Source organism: Schistocerca americana, chromosome 8, assembly GCF_021461395.2.
Source record: "Schistocerca americana isolate TAMUIC-IGC-003095 chromosome 8, iqSchAmer2.1, whole genome shotgun sequence".
NCBI classification, from domain to species: Eukaryota; Metazoa; Arthropoda; class Insecta; order Orthoptera; family Acrididae; genus Schistocerca; species Schistocerca americana.
Window position 1 is genome coordinate 112,156,081 of NC_060126.1, and position 16,392 is coordinate 112,172,472.

Sequence of the window (16,392 nt, forward strand, 5' to 3'; positions counted from 1 at the left end):
CGTGGCTGTGGGAAGCCCCCTAAGTCCCGTAATTGCAAACTTCTTTATGGAGAAATTCGAAGAACAGGCCTTAGGTACTGCCAACAAAAAAACCAAATGTATGATTCCGATACATGGATGACATGTTTGTGCCGTGGAGACATAGCAGGGAGGAACTAAGGCGGTTCCACGAACATCTGAATTGTATAACTCAAGAATTCAGTTAATAATGGAGGAGGAGGTAGACGGCAAATTACATTTCCTCGATGTGCTTGTCTTTAGAAATGAAAATGGTAGTTTGGGCCACTCAGTATACCGCAAACCCACACACACAGACCGTTACTTGCACCGGGATTCAAACCACCACCCACAACAGAAGCAGGGTGTTATCAAGACGTTAGCGGACAGATATAGAAATATTTGTGAACCTGAGTTGCTCGACACTGAGATGGAACATCTCCACAATGCACTAATGAAGAATGGATATTCGTCCACCGAAATAAAACGTGCGTTGAGACAGCCACGCAGAAATCATAGTGACATATAAGCTACTGCAAAATCTAAGGTTTTCCTGCTGTTTGTTAAAAATGTAACAGAAAGAATAGGGAGGATCTTTATGAAGCGGAATATTATCATAATTTACAAGCCCACCAGGAAGATACAGGAATACCTTAAGCCTGCCAAGGACACTTGCAAGACATTGGAAAAAGCTGGAGTGTATAGGATCCCATGCAGCTGTGAAGATGTTTAAGTGAGTACCACTAAAAGAACTGTTTCAAAACGTTTGGAAGAGCACAAGGGCAATTGTAGAAGAGGAGAAACGGAACAATCAGCTGTTGGGGAGCATTCTTTCCAGCCAGGTAACCATCATATTCGTTTCGAGGAGACGCAAGTACTAGCGGCCACAAGTGGATATTAAGAAAGGCTCTACAGGGAGGCAATCGAAATCGCCAAACACCCTAATAATTTCAATCGAGAGGAGGAGGGCGTGAAATTAAATGGTGTATGGATACCGGTGTTGAAGATGTGTACCACCCGTCCACTATTGGGTGATGGCAACGGCGGTCGACGGCAGCGGACAGTGTCCAATTGCACTGACGTTTTCAAAACACGTGACATCACACCTCGGTGCGGGAGCGCACAGACACGGAATTTACTGACAGTCAGTAGCGAGCCAGTGGGTGTGTTGGACCTTCCATCGATCTACAGACCCCCTTGAAGATGTCCTCCGCAGACGGGGACGAAATGTTGGGAATTGACATAGAATTCATCAACTGACCACAGCATAACAGCCTGGATAATTATAATGGACATGACGTTTCCTGCCGTGAAAGTGTACATTTTAGTATGTAAACCTCTGAAGGTCTGGTTGTATTGTGGTAGGACATGAATTTGTGGTTTTCATTAGCAACAGAAAGGGCAGAAATGGTGTTTATATTGATCTCTATTCTAATTTTCTGTACAGGTTCCGGCCTCTTGGAACTGAGGTGATGCAATACTTTTTTTGATATGTGTATATGGAAATATGCTTCTATTCATACTACATCTGAAAATAGAAATGTGTAGGGTGTGTGTGTTGGACATTACAGTTGTGCCAACCCAGTATGTTTATTACTGTATTTTGCTATTGTTTTTTCGCAGTACTCATGCCAGATTATGTAAATATAGTCAACAGATGAAGGCCATAATGAATGTTTATAATTAATTTGTTTCATTTACTAATAGTCAACACTTTATGCTTTTCTTGTGTGTCTGTTTGCAGTTTGTAACAGCAATGGAGATAAATCCAGCAAAAGACAAAATAGATTGGAACAGTTTACAAGATAATCGTGACTTGACTGTGATGCTGTCATGGGAGCCTGTTTCAAGGTTTGTATTTTGTAGCAGCAGTCTTAGTTTTTGTGGTTAAGTTAAGTGAGAGTTTCATTGCTCATTATGTGGATAATTCTCAAGTTTGTAAACATGTAGTTCAATTACATAAGTGTTGAGTACTTACAATTTTATTCTGTATCCAATGCTTCTAGTTCCTTAACTTATTCTATTTGTAAAAGTATTTGAATAAGTTGTATACCTCTATTGTCACACCATTGTGTACCAGCAGCTACAGTTTCTTATTCTGTGTAACAGGCAGATGTCTCCAGAAATTGTGCAGCAGACATTTGCTGATGAAAAGACTTTCTTAAAATTTCGTAGTCTGATTTTGCGGTGCCTGGGTGCTGCATTTTCAACAGTTCCTCAGTCTGCTGATGTTTGCTGCCAAGGTCATCATGGAAATTCTCACCATAAAAGCAACAGTCAAAAAGCTCATGTGAACAACAATAACAACATTGGTGGTAGCAACAGCAACAACAATGCTGACATCATGAATGGAGAACTGGACTGTGATTCAAGGACCCTGTTATCTTCTCTCACAGATGAGCTAATGGAGCTGCAAGCAGAACTGGAACACAGGAGTTCAGTGAAAACACTTATGGTCAGTTTCATAGATTTTTCTGTTAAACACTGCCAGCATTTCTTGTGGCAGTGCTTATGATCTATCATTGTTATGTAAATTTCAGATAGTGGAAATGACTGCAGTGAATGCTGTGGTAACTTCGTAAACTTATATGCATGATCTGCAACATGAATGCTAAAATTGATGCAATGTGTATGTAATGGTAAAATAATTTGCATTAGAGAAGAGTTGGCTATCACTTATAGGGCAGAGAGGCATACAGTTTGTTGAGGTACATTCTGAAGGACTGCTGTATTTCTTTCATCTGTCGTGAAAGGCTAACCATAGCCTTATTACTGCTTCATTTAGTTTGGCAACTTGTCTAGGATATATTCAAGCTTCCTGTGGAGAGAAAACAATTTATCCTGATATACAAGGGCTATCCAGAAAGTAGTTTGTGTATTGGTATTAAAAAAAAAAGAAAGAAAAATGTTTTATACATTTGAAAGCAACCCTTAAAGTACTATTTTGCAACATAGTCTCCACACAAATTTACGAACTTACCAAAGCAGTGAACAAGTTTTGAAATTTCAATGTTGTAGAATTCTGTTGCTTGAGACTTCACACCCTCCCACAGTTTCCTGCCATCAAAATGCTGTGTTGGAGGCCAGGTTATCATTGTTGGAAACAGATGGTAAGTCACTGGGTGCAAGATCTGGACAGTGGTGTATGAGAAGACACCTCCCACTTGCAAGCATCGAATACTTCTCCAGTGTGATATGCCTTGTGTGGTCAAGTGTTGTCATGCAAGAACAAAATTTTTGATCTCAGCTTTCCTTCGTGATTATTTTGAACTGCTCTTCTAAAGTTTTCCAAAATTTGACAATACCTTATTCAGTGTATTGTTCTGTCACAGCTTCCTTGAATCTTCTCACCAACTTTTGCAACTAGTTCATCAGTCACTGTGCCTGTTTGGCTAGTGCTTTCCTTATTTCCATAGACTTCACTCAATTTCTGATAAATTTCAATTAGTTTATGGTTTTTGTGAACAAAAATCTTATTACTGACTGTGCTTCACAACTTGTGGGTTTTTCAATTGCTGCACATATTTATAACTGGAAACGGCGTGAACTTCACATTGGCACCACTGCATACTGACCAAATGAACAAATGCTCAGACAACAGTATGGCCACACTAGCTCTGTCCATTGTTGCTGCAGTTGGAAACATAATCTGCTTTCTAGATAGCCCTCTTTTCGCTTAATTTAAGATCAAGATGGAATTGGACCAGCGGAATTTTGGATGGAAAGTTTCACTAATTGTAATTCGATAGTTAGGAAACTTTTTCAGATGAGGAACAAGAGAATCATTATGAGGAAAGAAAATTATAAAGTTTAAGTTTGATGTAGTAACTGTACCAAGCTAAAAATTGAGATAGCATTTTTGTGCAAACAAAAGCACAAGTATTATTTTGAAAAGGTAAATTATGAATCGTGCATGCTTGTGATGTGCTTTGCCTTTGGAAATTAAGGAGATAGAGTAATTGAAATATTGTTAAACAGATAACTAAGATTTCGAAAATGAAGGAGAATATAGAAACCCACTAATCATCTAAAATGGCAGAAAGAAACAAATTGTACAGAACCCTAATGTAGTATTGAAAATTGTTGCAGAGAAAGTAATTAACTGCTTAAGGCTAGGTTTGTGGTCAAAACTGAGTTCCACTGTGGAGAAATGCAGTGAGAGGATGTATATAGAATGATAAATCATCAGACAAAACTGCTTGCTAGTACTTTTCTTCAGCAGGTGACATGTAGTACTGCCAATAAAGCTATCCTCTCTTTCAGAACTGTTAGTTCCTTCCTTGAGGAGGAAAGAGGGTTAGGTTGAGAAAGGTTTAAAAGGAATAACTGGTCATTCAGATTGCAGGCTGAGAGGAACCCACCAGCTGTGATCGGAAGAGGAGACAAAGATAAAAGGAAGGTTCCAGTGACGGTAATAATGGAAGGAGGAATAAGAAAAAAATTTCCTCGCATCTATGGATTGAGAGAGAATTTTAGATGGTGAAAAACAACAGATTTTGCAAGGACCTGGGAATCAAGATTACACCACATGTCCACAGAAATGTGGAGACATAAGCAGATTGATCCAGGCAAATAAAAATTTGCTTGAGAGGCAGATTTTTCAGTCCCATATATTAATGAAACAGTGAAGTAGCTTTTGAGCAAAGAAGTGAATTATGGACCATGGAAAATGTTGGGGTTGGCAAGAGAGCCAACACCGTTTTGCTAAAGGAGGCCGAAATGCACACGTTTTAGCTCACGCAGGCTGGCGTGAGGTCTGGAACAGGACAAGGAAATTAGAATTTAGAAAAATGGACGTAGCTGGTGGAGTACTTAACTTTAATCCATTAATGATGATCGTCGGTCTTGACGGTACATGATTCATGATATCAATAGTAACTGATAATGGCGTCTTGCTAGGTCGTAGCAAATGACGTAGCTGAAGGCTATGCTAAACTATCGTCTCGGCAAATGAGAACGTAAGTAGGCAGTGAACCATCGCTAGCAAAGTCGGCTGTACAACTGCAGCGAGTGCTAGGAAGTCTCTCTAGACCTGCCGTGTGGCGGTGCTTGGTCTGCAATCACTGATAGTGGCGACACGCGGGTCCAACGTATACTAATGGACCGCAGCCGATTTAAAGGCTACCACCTAGCAAGTGTGGTGTCTGGCGGTGACACCACATTCCCCCCCGCAAATCGGCGTACGGTTGTGGCATAAGGCTTCTGCCCGCCGTGGGGAGGACCCCATGTTGATGTATGCGACGAGGTGGGGAAGCGTAACAACAGGCGAGGCTGTGCCACCCACACCCTGCCATTCGGACCGCAGGGAGCTAGGAAATGCCTGAAAACCTGCTCCAGGGTGCACGCCAACACGCGGTGTATGTGCCCGCAGAGAGACAGGAGGGGCCGAAAGGTCGACCTCCATCGGGCCGGGGCACCCAGCGGGCGAAGACGACATATTGTCCGGAGTGGGCAAGAGTTCCATGTCGGAGGACAACTGGTCACGGGAAGCGATCGGCGGCGCGTGACCCAGGGAGGCGCCCGGCGGTTGCAGCGACGCGTCCACTGCGGGCGTCGCCAGTGGGAGAACAGGCAGCGGCAGTGGTGCGTCGCCATGGGGCAAAATGGAAGGCAGCGTCGGTAACACCTGGGGCTGAGGCGAGCCAGTAGATGGGTCCCCAGGGCGCTGACCGGACGGCACCGTCGCTGAAAGCAGACGGCGAGCGGCAGATCTCGTGTGACGACAGAGGCGCAGCTGGTTGAGATGCCGGCGCACCTCTCCAGAGGCCCCCAAAACCAGATACATAGCGCGTCCAAGGCAGCGAAGAATGCGCCCTTCGAGCCAATGCCGTGAACCTCGGTAGTGGCGGTAGTAGACAATGTCGCCTGGGGCAAAAGCAGGTGTCTGATGCTGCACAGGAACCTGATGCGGCGGATGTAGCAAAGACGTCAAGCTTCGATGAGGGCGACCGTGGAGCAACTCAGCCAGCGAGCAACCATCTCGGGGCTGAGAGCGATATGAGGACAAAAAGAGCAATAACGCGTCCTCCCGAGAATGCGGCTCTTTTAACTTCAACATCTGTGACTTGAAAGTCCTGACCAATTGTTCAGCGGCACCGTTTGACTCTGGCGAAAACCGGCACCATTTGACTGTGGCGAAAACGGTGCGGACGTCAGATGTTGAATACCATTGGCCTTGCAGAATGACTGAAATTCTGCGGACATGAATTGTGGGTCATTGTCGGAAACAATAGTCTGTGGAAGACCTTCAATGCAAAAGGTAGCAGATAACACTTGGATGGTGGCAGATGACGTCGTGGAAGACATCCGGACAACAAAAGGAAAATTACTGAATGAATCTACCACAACCAACCATCGAGCATTCTACAATGGACCAGCACGACCCTGGACTGATCATTATCAGAACGCAACAGCAAAACACCACGTCGAACAAAAAGTCTCACCTTGTGAGCAAAAAATCGGCGAACCAACGGGTCCCCAATCCGTGACTTTGACAAGGGCCATTGCGTAGCAACAAAACGCAGAACGGTAGCAAGGACAGGGTCGGCAGCTGTGGCTGTAGCTACACAACGAAAATCAATCGGAAACGATTTGACCACGTCATCGGTTTCCGCATCAATGAACATGTAAGCAAGTTCGGAGGAATTGAATGCCCTATTCTCAGCAACAGGCAAGTGGGACAATGCATCAGCATTTCCGTGGATCGGTACAAGATATCGTAGCGGTACTGCGAGAGGGAAATAGACCAGTGAATGAATTTCTGCGCTGTATGTGGAGGTACAGGCTTGGTCGGATGAAAAAGCGATGTCAAAGGTTTGTGGTCTGTGATTATGGTAAAGTGACGACCATACAATAAATCATGAAACTTTGTAACACCAAATATGAGAGCCAATGCTTCTTCCTCGATCTGTGAATAATTTCTTTGCGCAGATGAGGGCAATTTGGGCGCAAAAGCAATAGGGCGGTTGTGCGATCCATCTTTGTGCGCAAGCACAGCACCGATCCTGAAATCCGATGCATCCACCATCAACAAAAGGGGCTTCTGGGGATCGAATGGCGTAAGGCAATTATTGGAAAGCAATGCCAATTTCGACTGGCGAAAGGCGCATTCGCTTTCCGTCGTCCAGACGAACGGAACACCTTTGCGGCGTAAGCGATGAAGCGGAGCTGAAATGGAAGAGGCGTGTGGAACATATCTGTTATAGTAATTTATTTTTCCCAGCACACTCTGTAGCTGCTTCAAATTCTGCGGCGAAGGCAAGTCTTGTATGGCTCGAAGGTGCGTGGGACTGGGATGTATGCCTTGGGCATTGAGTACATGTCCCAGGTATGGCAAATCACGAGCAAAAAACACACATTTGTTCTTCCGCAAGCGAAGACCATTTTGTCGCAAGACCTGAAATAATGTTCTGAGATTGGCCAAATGTTCTTCTTCCGTCTTTCCAGAGATGACAATATCGTCCAGATAATTTGCTGCAGTAGGGACCGACGCACAAACAGTTTGTAGATATTGCTGAAACAATGCAGGGGCGGATGCACACCCGAATGGCAGTCGTTTGAATTGATACAACCCAAGATGCGTGTTAACCACCAAAACGCGCTGGGATTCTTCGTCCACTGGTATTTGCAAGTACGCATCTGCGAGATCCAACTTCGAAAAATATTTACCCGGGCACAGTTTGTCAAAAAGATCTTCCGGGCGGGGTAAAGGAAAAGTTGCAATCACTAGTTGTGGATTCACTGTTGCCTTGAAGTCCACACAAAGTCTCAATTTTCCGGAAGGTTTTGGCAAAATTACTTAGGGTGATGCCCAGAGAGAAGCCTGCACACGTTCAATTACACCTTGTGATTCCAAATCGTGTAATGTTTTTGCGACCTCATCACGCAATGCATGGGGAACATTGCGCGCTCTGAAAAATTTCGGTTGCGCGTTTACTTTCAGTTCCAAATGTGCTTTATAGTTCTTAGCGCAACCGAGGCCCGGTGCAAAAATGTCTGCAAATTCTTCACATAGACGAGAAACACTGTCGGAAGGCACAGTTTGGTTCACTGATAGGACCTGATTTACTATGGACAAGTTAAACAACTGAAATAAATCGAAACCAAACAAGTTCACTGCAGAATAAGAACGAAGGACGTAAAATGACACAAGTTTTGTTTGTCCTTTGTATGTTGCAAGAAGGCTGCACTGTCCTATCACAGGGATATCTTGACCTGAATAACTAGTTAACTTAACATTTGCGGCACGCAACGGAGGTGTGTCCAGCTGTTTGTACGTGTCTTGATTGATCAGTGAAACTGCAGCTCCGGTATCGAGCTGGAATGGTATCACTCTGCCGTTAATGTCCGAGTCTACAAAAAGTTTATTGTCCTGCTGACGACAAGAGCGACTGTCTCGTGCAACGTGAACTGACACTGGTACATAATCACTTGTGACTTGACGGGATTTCCGGCAATGTCGACGCACACTATTTGTGGAACGAACACAGTCACTGTTAGAGAGAGTGGCACTGAGCGGAGTGGAATGAACTACATGAATTTCCATGGGCGAAGTTTCACGAGCCTGCGTATCTTTGGTTTGAATCCGGCGCAAAGCAAAGGGCCTGGAATGTTTGTGAGCTTTTTCTGGCAAACACTCTGAACATGTCGTTTTTTATTACAATAAAAGCAAATAGCTTGGTGTGACGGGCAATTCTCACGCGAATGTCTAGTAGCGCACCGCGGGCGGGATTTGAGCACTGCATTTGCTTGCCGGCGCGGCACACGTGGCTGAGAGCCTGGCAGCAGCGGCGCGGCCGAGCGCGAGGGCTGTTTACTGCTCCGTGCAGCTCGCTCGGCGGGCTGGTTAACCTGACACACGGCTGGTGAAGTTTCAAATGATTCCTGAGCAAAGTCAAGTGTGTCCTGCCGATCCAATATGTCCATCACTTGTTGAAGAGAGGGATTGACTAGTTTCAAAATCTGTTCCCTTATACGAACATCAGAAACATTCTGTGCAATTGCATCACATACCATAGTATCTGAATAAGGGAGTCCACATTGACACTCAAAAGCACAATCCCTAGTAAGGCCTTGCAAGGTTGCAACCCACTCCTGATTAGTCTGACCTGCCGTACATTTTGTACGAAAGAAGGTATACCGTTTCGCAACTACATTGACTGATTCTTTGAAATATGCATAATGCAGACAAAATTTCTTCGTAGGAGAGAGTTGCTACGTCGCGTTGGGGAAATAATTTGACTATCACACGGTACGTGTTCACCCCGACTGATGATAACAAAAACGGCTGCCGCTCGTTACCTTGAATTCTGTAGGCGGCGAGATGGAATCCAAATTGGCGAGACCACTCCGTCCAGCTTTCCAGTGCAGCATCAAAAGGTCAAAAAGTTGGTGCAACTGCGTGTTGTGGCTGCGTTAGCGGTGGAGCGGCTGCTGCCGCATCGTTTTGCATCGCACGTTGACCCTGGACGAGCTGTCCAAGGGCATCCAGTAAGGCCTGCGTCTGCTGATTCTGTAAGCGATAGAATTCGGACAGTACGTCTGGAGATTGTGGCGAAGCCATTACAGAAGTAAATCAGGGCAATATCGATAGGAACGCGGTTTTGCCTCGTCGCCAATGTTGTGGTTGGCAAGAGAGCCAACACCGTTTTACTAAAGGATGCCGAAATGCATGCGTTTTAGCTCACGCAGGCTGGCGTGAGGTCTGGAACAGGACAAGGAAATTAGAATTTAGAAAAACGGCCGTAGCTGGTGGAATACTTAACTTTAATCCATTAATGATGAACGTCAGTATGGCGGTACATGATTCACAATATAACTGATAATGGCACCTCACTAGGTCGTAGCAAATGGCGTAGCTGAAGGCTATGCTAAACTATCGTCTCGGCAAATGAGAACGTAAGTAGGCAGTGAACCATCGCTAGCAAAGTCGGCTGTACAACTGGGGCGAGTGCTAGGAAGTCTCTCTAGACCTGCCGTGTGGCGGCGCTTGGTCTGCAATCACTGATAGTGGCGACACGCGGGTCCGACGTATAGTAACGGACCGCGGCCGATTTAAAGGCTTCCACCTAGCAAGTGTGGTGTCTGGCAGCGACACCACAGAAATTCTAAATGGGAGGAGAAAACCACAAAGTGTGTGAAATATCAAAAGCATTTATTTTATTTTTGTACAGAGTGGGTGATTTCAAAGTTTAATAACTCTGTGACTCTTTACTTGTTCTCCTCCAGGTATTAAAGGAGGACATCTCCATTTGACTTGTATCTCAGATGTGTTTTTTACTTCATGTTGATATTGTCATTGGGCCTCACCTAAGCTATTTCAGAAGCACTACAGAAGCTCAAAATACTTTACACACTACCACAAGGAACGTACAGCAAAGAGAAATGAAGTCTCTACCAAATCACCAGAATAAGTATTTGTGAAGTCATTGTGAAGCAAATAGACTTGGATATAGCAAAATCTCTCTTGATGGGTCCCAATGAAGAAGTCCTTGAACTTTAACAAAAGTGCAAAATAGAGGAATTAGTGCCTGGACATCATTCAATAGATGTCAACGAAAAAAGTCTAAAGTAAAATTTAGATAAACTAAGAAGTGAACAACAGCTATGGTTTATGGCTACTTTAAATGAATGGACAATGACAGTAAGAAGTGTGTGTGTGTGTGTGTGTGTGTGTGTGTGTGTGTTTTTTTTTACACACACACACACAAACACAAAATCGTTGGTATGAAGAGAGATCTCTGACTGTGTGCCTTTGACAGTGTGTTCTCTTTTGCAAAATGTGTTGAGAAATAGATGGAACTTGATAATATGGTGTTCTCCAAAGACAAGAGAGTTCAATGAAGCCCACTCTTAAAGAATGATGTCAGTCATAACAAAATAAGATTTGTATTAACTCTTAACTTGCGAGGTGACTTTCCTGTAACGTATACCACGACGGGGTCTCTGGGACACCTATGTTTAAACCAAGATTTAAGGCAAAACTCATTTGAAATTTTTAATTTATGCTGCATAACATTTATTTGTACAATTATTTAAGTTTTGTTTCAATGCTTCTAGTTTATTTTATTGCACTAAACAAAGCCTGCAGCTTTTTACATAATTTTGTGTGGTTCTTTTAAATGGTACACAAAAATAGATTGTTAGAGCACTGACTTTTACATTCTGAAAGATTATACAATCTCTGTAGCAAATAAATTTCCATATAAAACTAAATTCCAGAGTTTAAATTTGTGCATAAAAATTCCACCCGATAGGTACAAAAAGAGTCTGTCAAATTGGCATTCGTTGCTGAGTACTACATTTTTCTTATCACCACTCAAAACACATTCAATTTTAACAGACATTTGAAGTGTTTCAATGAAGAAATAGACAGATCCCCATCACAGCTTTCTAGAAGATTTTCCTTTGAGTGATTGTTCAATAGCAGAACTGTGATCACTGGCTAATGTAAAATCATAGTCGTTTTCATTTATTTCTTGATATATATTACTGACACTTTCCTCCATAAACCGATTAACAATTTCATCAAACTCAGGAAAGTTAAAAGGACACATTCGTGCCAACACATTTTGAGCTGTACGGCACCGTACTGAAGAAAACAGGTACGAAGTTCTTGAGGTGCAGTCTAGGAGACTAAACACCTATCAATAACACATGTCAGCAATAAACGCAGAAGGCGATAATGCAATCAACAACAAAACATTGTAGGCTTGGCAATTTAAGGAAGGTAGAGGGAGTATAGAAGCATTCCACCACAACTGGCCTTGGAGAGCAAGTTCGAAAATTTTCACTTGGTCTGAGAGACCACACCTCGTGAGTTAAGGGTTAAGGAAAATAGGAAAGAGATACCAAAGAAATAAGAAGGTAATCCCAAAAGTAAGGTCTTTTTATATATATATATATATATATATATATATATATATATATATATATATATATAAAGTACATAGACCTGTTTATTTCTACAATGATTACGTCAGTTTACAGCTTGAACATTTAGCCGAATACTGGGATACCCATTCTGCGTGCTCCCTCCGTAGCTATACCAGCAGGCTACTTCTATAGTCGAAAGTGTTACTAATTGTGTGCCAACCATTCAAAATGTAATTCTGTACAGATTTTAAAGTATTCTGACTATGTCAGTATACTTATTTTATGTGTATCATGTAAATATTGTTTCTTTTTAATTACACTTTACTAAGTTATTAACATAACATTACATACTGTAACTGGCACAAGCAGAAACAGCAGTTGCTAGTCAAGTGAGCTCCTTTCAAGACCCTTGATAGTTCTGTACAACATTACGCAAAACAATTTTACTTCAAATGATAGTGTACAAATTCCTCATTTAACAAATTATAAACAGTTAAAATATTATTATAAGGGACAGTCAAATGAAAATGAGACAGACTATGTAATGAGCACGGTACAGCCATTTGTAATGCAGTTAGGTGTGTATAATGTATAGAAGTACCCCCTTGGGAATCAGGAAGGAACAGCGTAAAAGTTCATCCCTGTGACATTTGTCTGTTAGACATGTTCAGTGTAGATCGATGTGTTGTGTGTGTCCAGTTTCTCTGTGGAGGCTGGGAAAGAGAAATGCAAGGTGTAGTATGTGTGTCAGGAAGTGGAAATTCGTGCCCAACTGTCTGTTGTGTGTATGAACACACTGTATGTCATGTGCAAAAGTGCTTGTATCAACTAAACAATTTCAAGATCAGGTATGATTGAAGGCCGGCAGCCAGCCAGGACAGGCTTATCATGTGATGCTGCAATGGATGCTGCCATCAGAAATGCCTTTTTCCAGTGCCTTCTCCTTTAAATTAAAATTACAGATATCGAAATAAGTGGCTGTGGGATTGAAAAGCAACTAAAATCACTGAGCAGAAGAAGGGCCACAGGACTTGATGAGATACTTATACAATTCTACATTATTGTTGTTGTTGTTGTTGTTGTTGTTGTGGTCTTCAGTCCTGAGACTGGTTTGATGCAGCTCCCCATGCTACTCTATCCTGTGCAAGCTTCTTCATCTCCCAGTACCTACTGCAACTTACATCCTTCTGAATCTGCTTAGTGTATTCATCTCTTGATCTCCCTCTATGATTTTTACCCTCCACGCTGCCCTCCAATACCAAACTGGTGATCCCTTGGTGCCTCAGAACATGTCCTACCAACCGATCCCTTCTTCTAGTCAGGTCGTGCCACAAACTCCTCTTCTCCCCAATTCTATTCAATACCTTCTCATTACATGTAAAAAGAAAGGGGGGAAAAAAACTATAGGGGTATATCCCTGATGTCAGCCTATTGCAGAACTTTGGAACGTATTTTGTGCACACATATTATGATATTTCTGTAAATTGGATACCTTCTCTTTAGGAATCAACATGGGTTCTGAAAACATTGATCATGTAAAAATGCAACTCACTCTGTTCAGTTACAAGACCCAGAAACCATTAGGTACTGGGGGCCAGGTTGGTGCCGTGCTGCTGACTTCCAGAAGGAATTCGATACATTCCACGCTACCACCTAATAAGCAAAATAAGAATGTACAGGATATCAGACAAGCTGTGTGATTGGATTGAAGAGTCTGTAGCAAACAAAACACAGCATGTCATTCCTGATGGAAAGAAATCTTCAGATGTACAAGTAACTTTGTTTGTACCCCAATGGGTGTTATAGAAGCATTACTCTTCACATTATATATAAACGACCTAGTGGATAACATCAGAAGTTCCATAAGGATTTTTGTGGATGATGCTGTTATACGCAGAGAATTCACAATATGAGTAAACTGTATCAAAATGCAGGGAGGCCTGCGAATGTGCCCATGAAAGGCAATGTTTGGGCACTGTCTTTTTAGCCATCGCCATTTGTTAAGTAGTGCTTTCCCACCACTTTGTCCTCATTGCCCTCAACCTTTGACGGTTCGCCATTTCCGTACAGAATGCTTTTTTTTAAACACTTACATCCTCTGGCCATTTTAGCGAACGAAGCGCGGGCTCTTTATGTGTCGTAATTTTACGGCAAAGGAATTTAATCTTTAATTCAGGATCTTCATTTCTCTATGGCTGTTTTTATGAACCTTTCTCCAAGTCCCTGTTTTTAGCTGTCTTTCCTTCCATCAATTGGGCTTAACATATAGTTGGTTTTAACTCCTATCCTGTCCTCGTGTTCTCCAGTTCTGATATGGGCGCGTATGACCCTAGTTGTTTTTGTGCCCTACAACAAAACAAAACAAACCATAGCTTCAACACTGAATTGGTTACAAAATTTGAATTTGTGTGTGTTTCAAAACAAGTGGAATATTCACGTCGCCATATAAAATTAGTTCTAGAAAAAGCAGATTCTGGACTGACATTCTTTGAAGAGTCCTAAAGGAATGTTATATACCCACGAAAAATCTTTGTTCAACCAATTCTCGAGTCCTGCTTGTCACACTGGAATCTTTGCATTGTGGGATTAATAAAGGATAGAGAAGACCCAAACTAGAGTAGCCACTTCTTCAGGAGTTTATTTAATAAGCATGGGAGCATCACAAAGGTGTTCATGCAACTTATGACAGAAACTATAAGAGGAACATTGTGCGGCACAGTGGGGTTTGCTGTTAAAATTCTAAGGATTTATTTTGCAAGAATACTCAAGCAACATACTAGTACCTGTCACATATATCTCGTGAGGAAATTTTTTGTCATAATAAACCAGCATAAAATTCATTTCACAATTCTACAACAGCTTCATGTCAGGAATATAAGCCTATAGTTGTGTTAACCTGTCCAACTAACCGACTTAATAAAAGGCCTTTGTCTGTTTCCTGTAATAAACTGCTGCTAAAAGGGAGCTAGTTAAGTTGCATAATCTACATAGAACCCTACAGATAGCTCATCAAGCCTATTTTCCTTTTCCTCCGTTAGGTGATCATGGAATAGAAAATCAACCAAAATTGCTTTTCTCCTCATCAGTCATTTCAGCATTTGAACAATTTCCAACAAATTTTATTGTCGTCCTGTAGATTTGCATATATTTTAATGTACTAATGTTACAAACGGTTTCAGTTCCATCAAACTACTTCCGATATGTAGAAAAACAGTAAAATTTGTGGTAAAACCATTGACTGTGGATTTTTTTCTAAAACAGAGGCTATATGTTCATTTTTGCAAAATTTGTGTAATGATTGAAAAGATTAAATATCATGAAATCTTCTTGGTGAGATCATTTCATATGACGGAGTTCAGTTTTCATCTTCCTCTATATCACCATTCATTTTGGGACCAGTGAAGTCACTAAGCAGATAGATAGGTGACTCTAATCTGTTTGCCAGCAGTGTAAGCTCCTTGTCAAGCTGCCAATCGTAGATACTTCATCTTGGTTATCTGTTAGAAGTGACTGTTGTATTGCAATAAATGTTAGCGTGAAAAATTAATGCTTAACTGTTACCAGGGCAGATTCTTAGGATGAGTAGAATTTGGGTACCAACTGATTTATGAGTACAAGTACAATTTGGATAGCTACTAGTTTTTGTGTGGTTCATCAGTTCATATCTAAATTTATCCTGCCAGAGAATGCTTTGTTGGTCATGTGTAAAATTTGAACATTTATCTTTGGCATCCTTTTCTGGTACTCTATCACAAAGTCTAATGCACGAAAAGCATAACATAATATCATAGCCTAATACATAGTAATTCAGAGCTGATCACTTCTTGTGATTGTTGTCAGTTTGGAGTCATGTTAATGAGCTCTAGTATACCACTCTGTCAAAGGTTTGTGAAAAGGGAACACTGTGACTTTTTTAGACATTGTAAGCTGATGTTACATCCTTTGGTTCCTTTTCATATGTTTCAGTATTTCATGCACTGTCTACCTTCCTGTTGTTGAGTGGGCATTAATGAACTACAAGGACAAAAAGAAAAATGTGTGACTAAATAAAATTTTTGATGCTCCAATATGCAAGTTTATTAGACAACTTGTCAATTTTGTGATTCTTTTCTAGCCTGTTTTATTCATAATACATTCCCATTTTGTGACATGTAAAAACAAATTTTAAATAACTTCGCATTAGTCAGGGGACTTCCCAGGTATATTTGATAAACAGTAATATAATGTGATCTGATTGCTATTGACTGTTACAAAGCAATATATTAAAACTGTTTCTGTGGCTTTAGTTGATTTTTTTAATTAGATTAAGTTTTTTTTGCATGGATGATGTGTAAAGGTGATGGTGTCTTTCAGAATGCATGAATTAGTTTCATTTTTTTAACTTATATATTTGTTGTCTTATTGTCGATTTGATGGTTCAGTTGAACTATCAAGAACCTCCATACCAGAATATTGGCTTTTTAATCATGTGTTATTCTTTTGGAAAAGAACAGAAAATTCAAATGAACTAGACAAAAACCT

General features: G+C 41.5%; 1 protein-coding gene across 1 annotated transcript in view; it reads left to right on the top strand.

Annotated features, from left to right (window-relative positions):
- The window catches only part of LOC124625817 (N-alpha-acetyltransferase 25, NatB auxiliary subunit), an 85,602-nt gene that overhangs the window by 48,526 nt on the left and 20,684 nt on the right, over positions 1 to 16,392 (top strand). The window contains exons 13-14 of the mRNA XM_047149278.1: positions 1,742 to 1,848; positions 2,107 to 2,452. Coding sequence (XP_047005234.1) covers positions 1,742 to 1,848; positions 2,107 to 2,452 — 453 coding nt within the window. The remainder of the gene's footprint in view (positions 1 to 1,741; positions 1,849 to 2,106; positions 2,453 to 16,392) is intronic.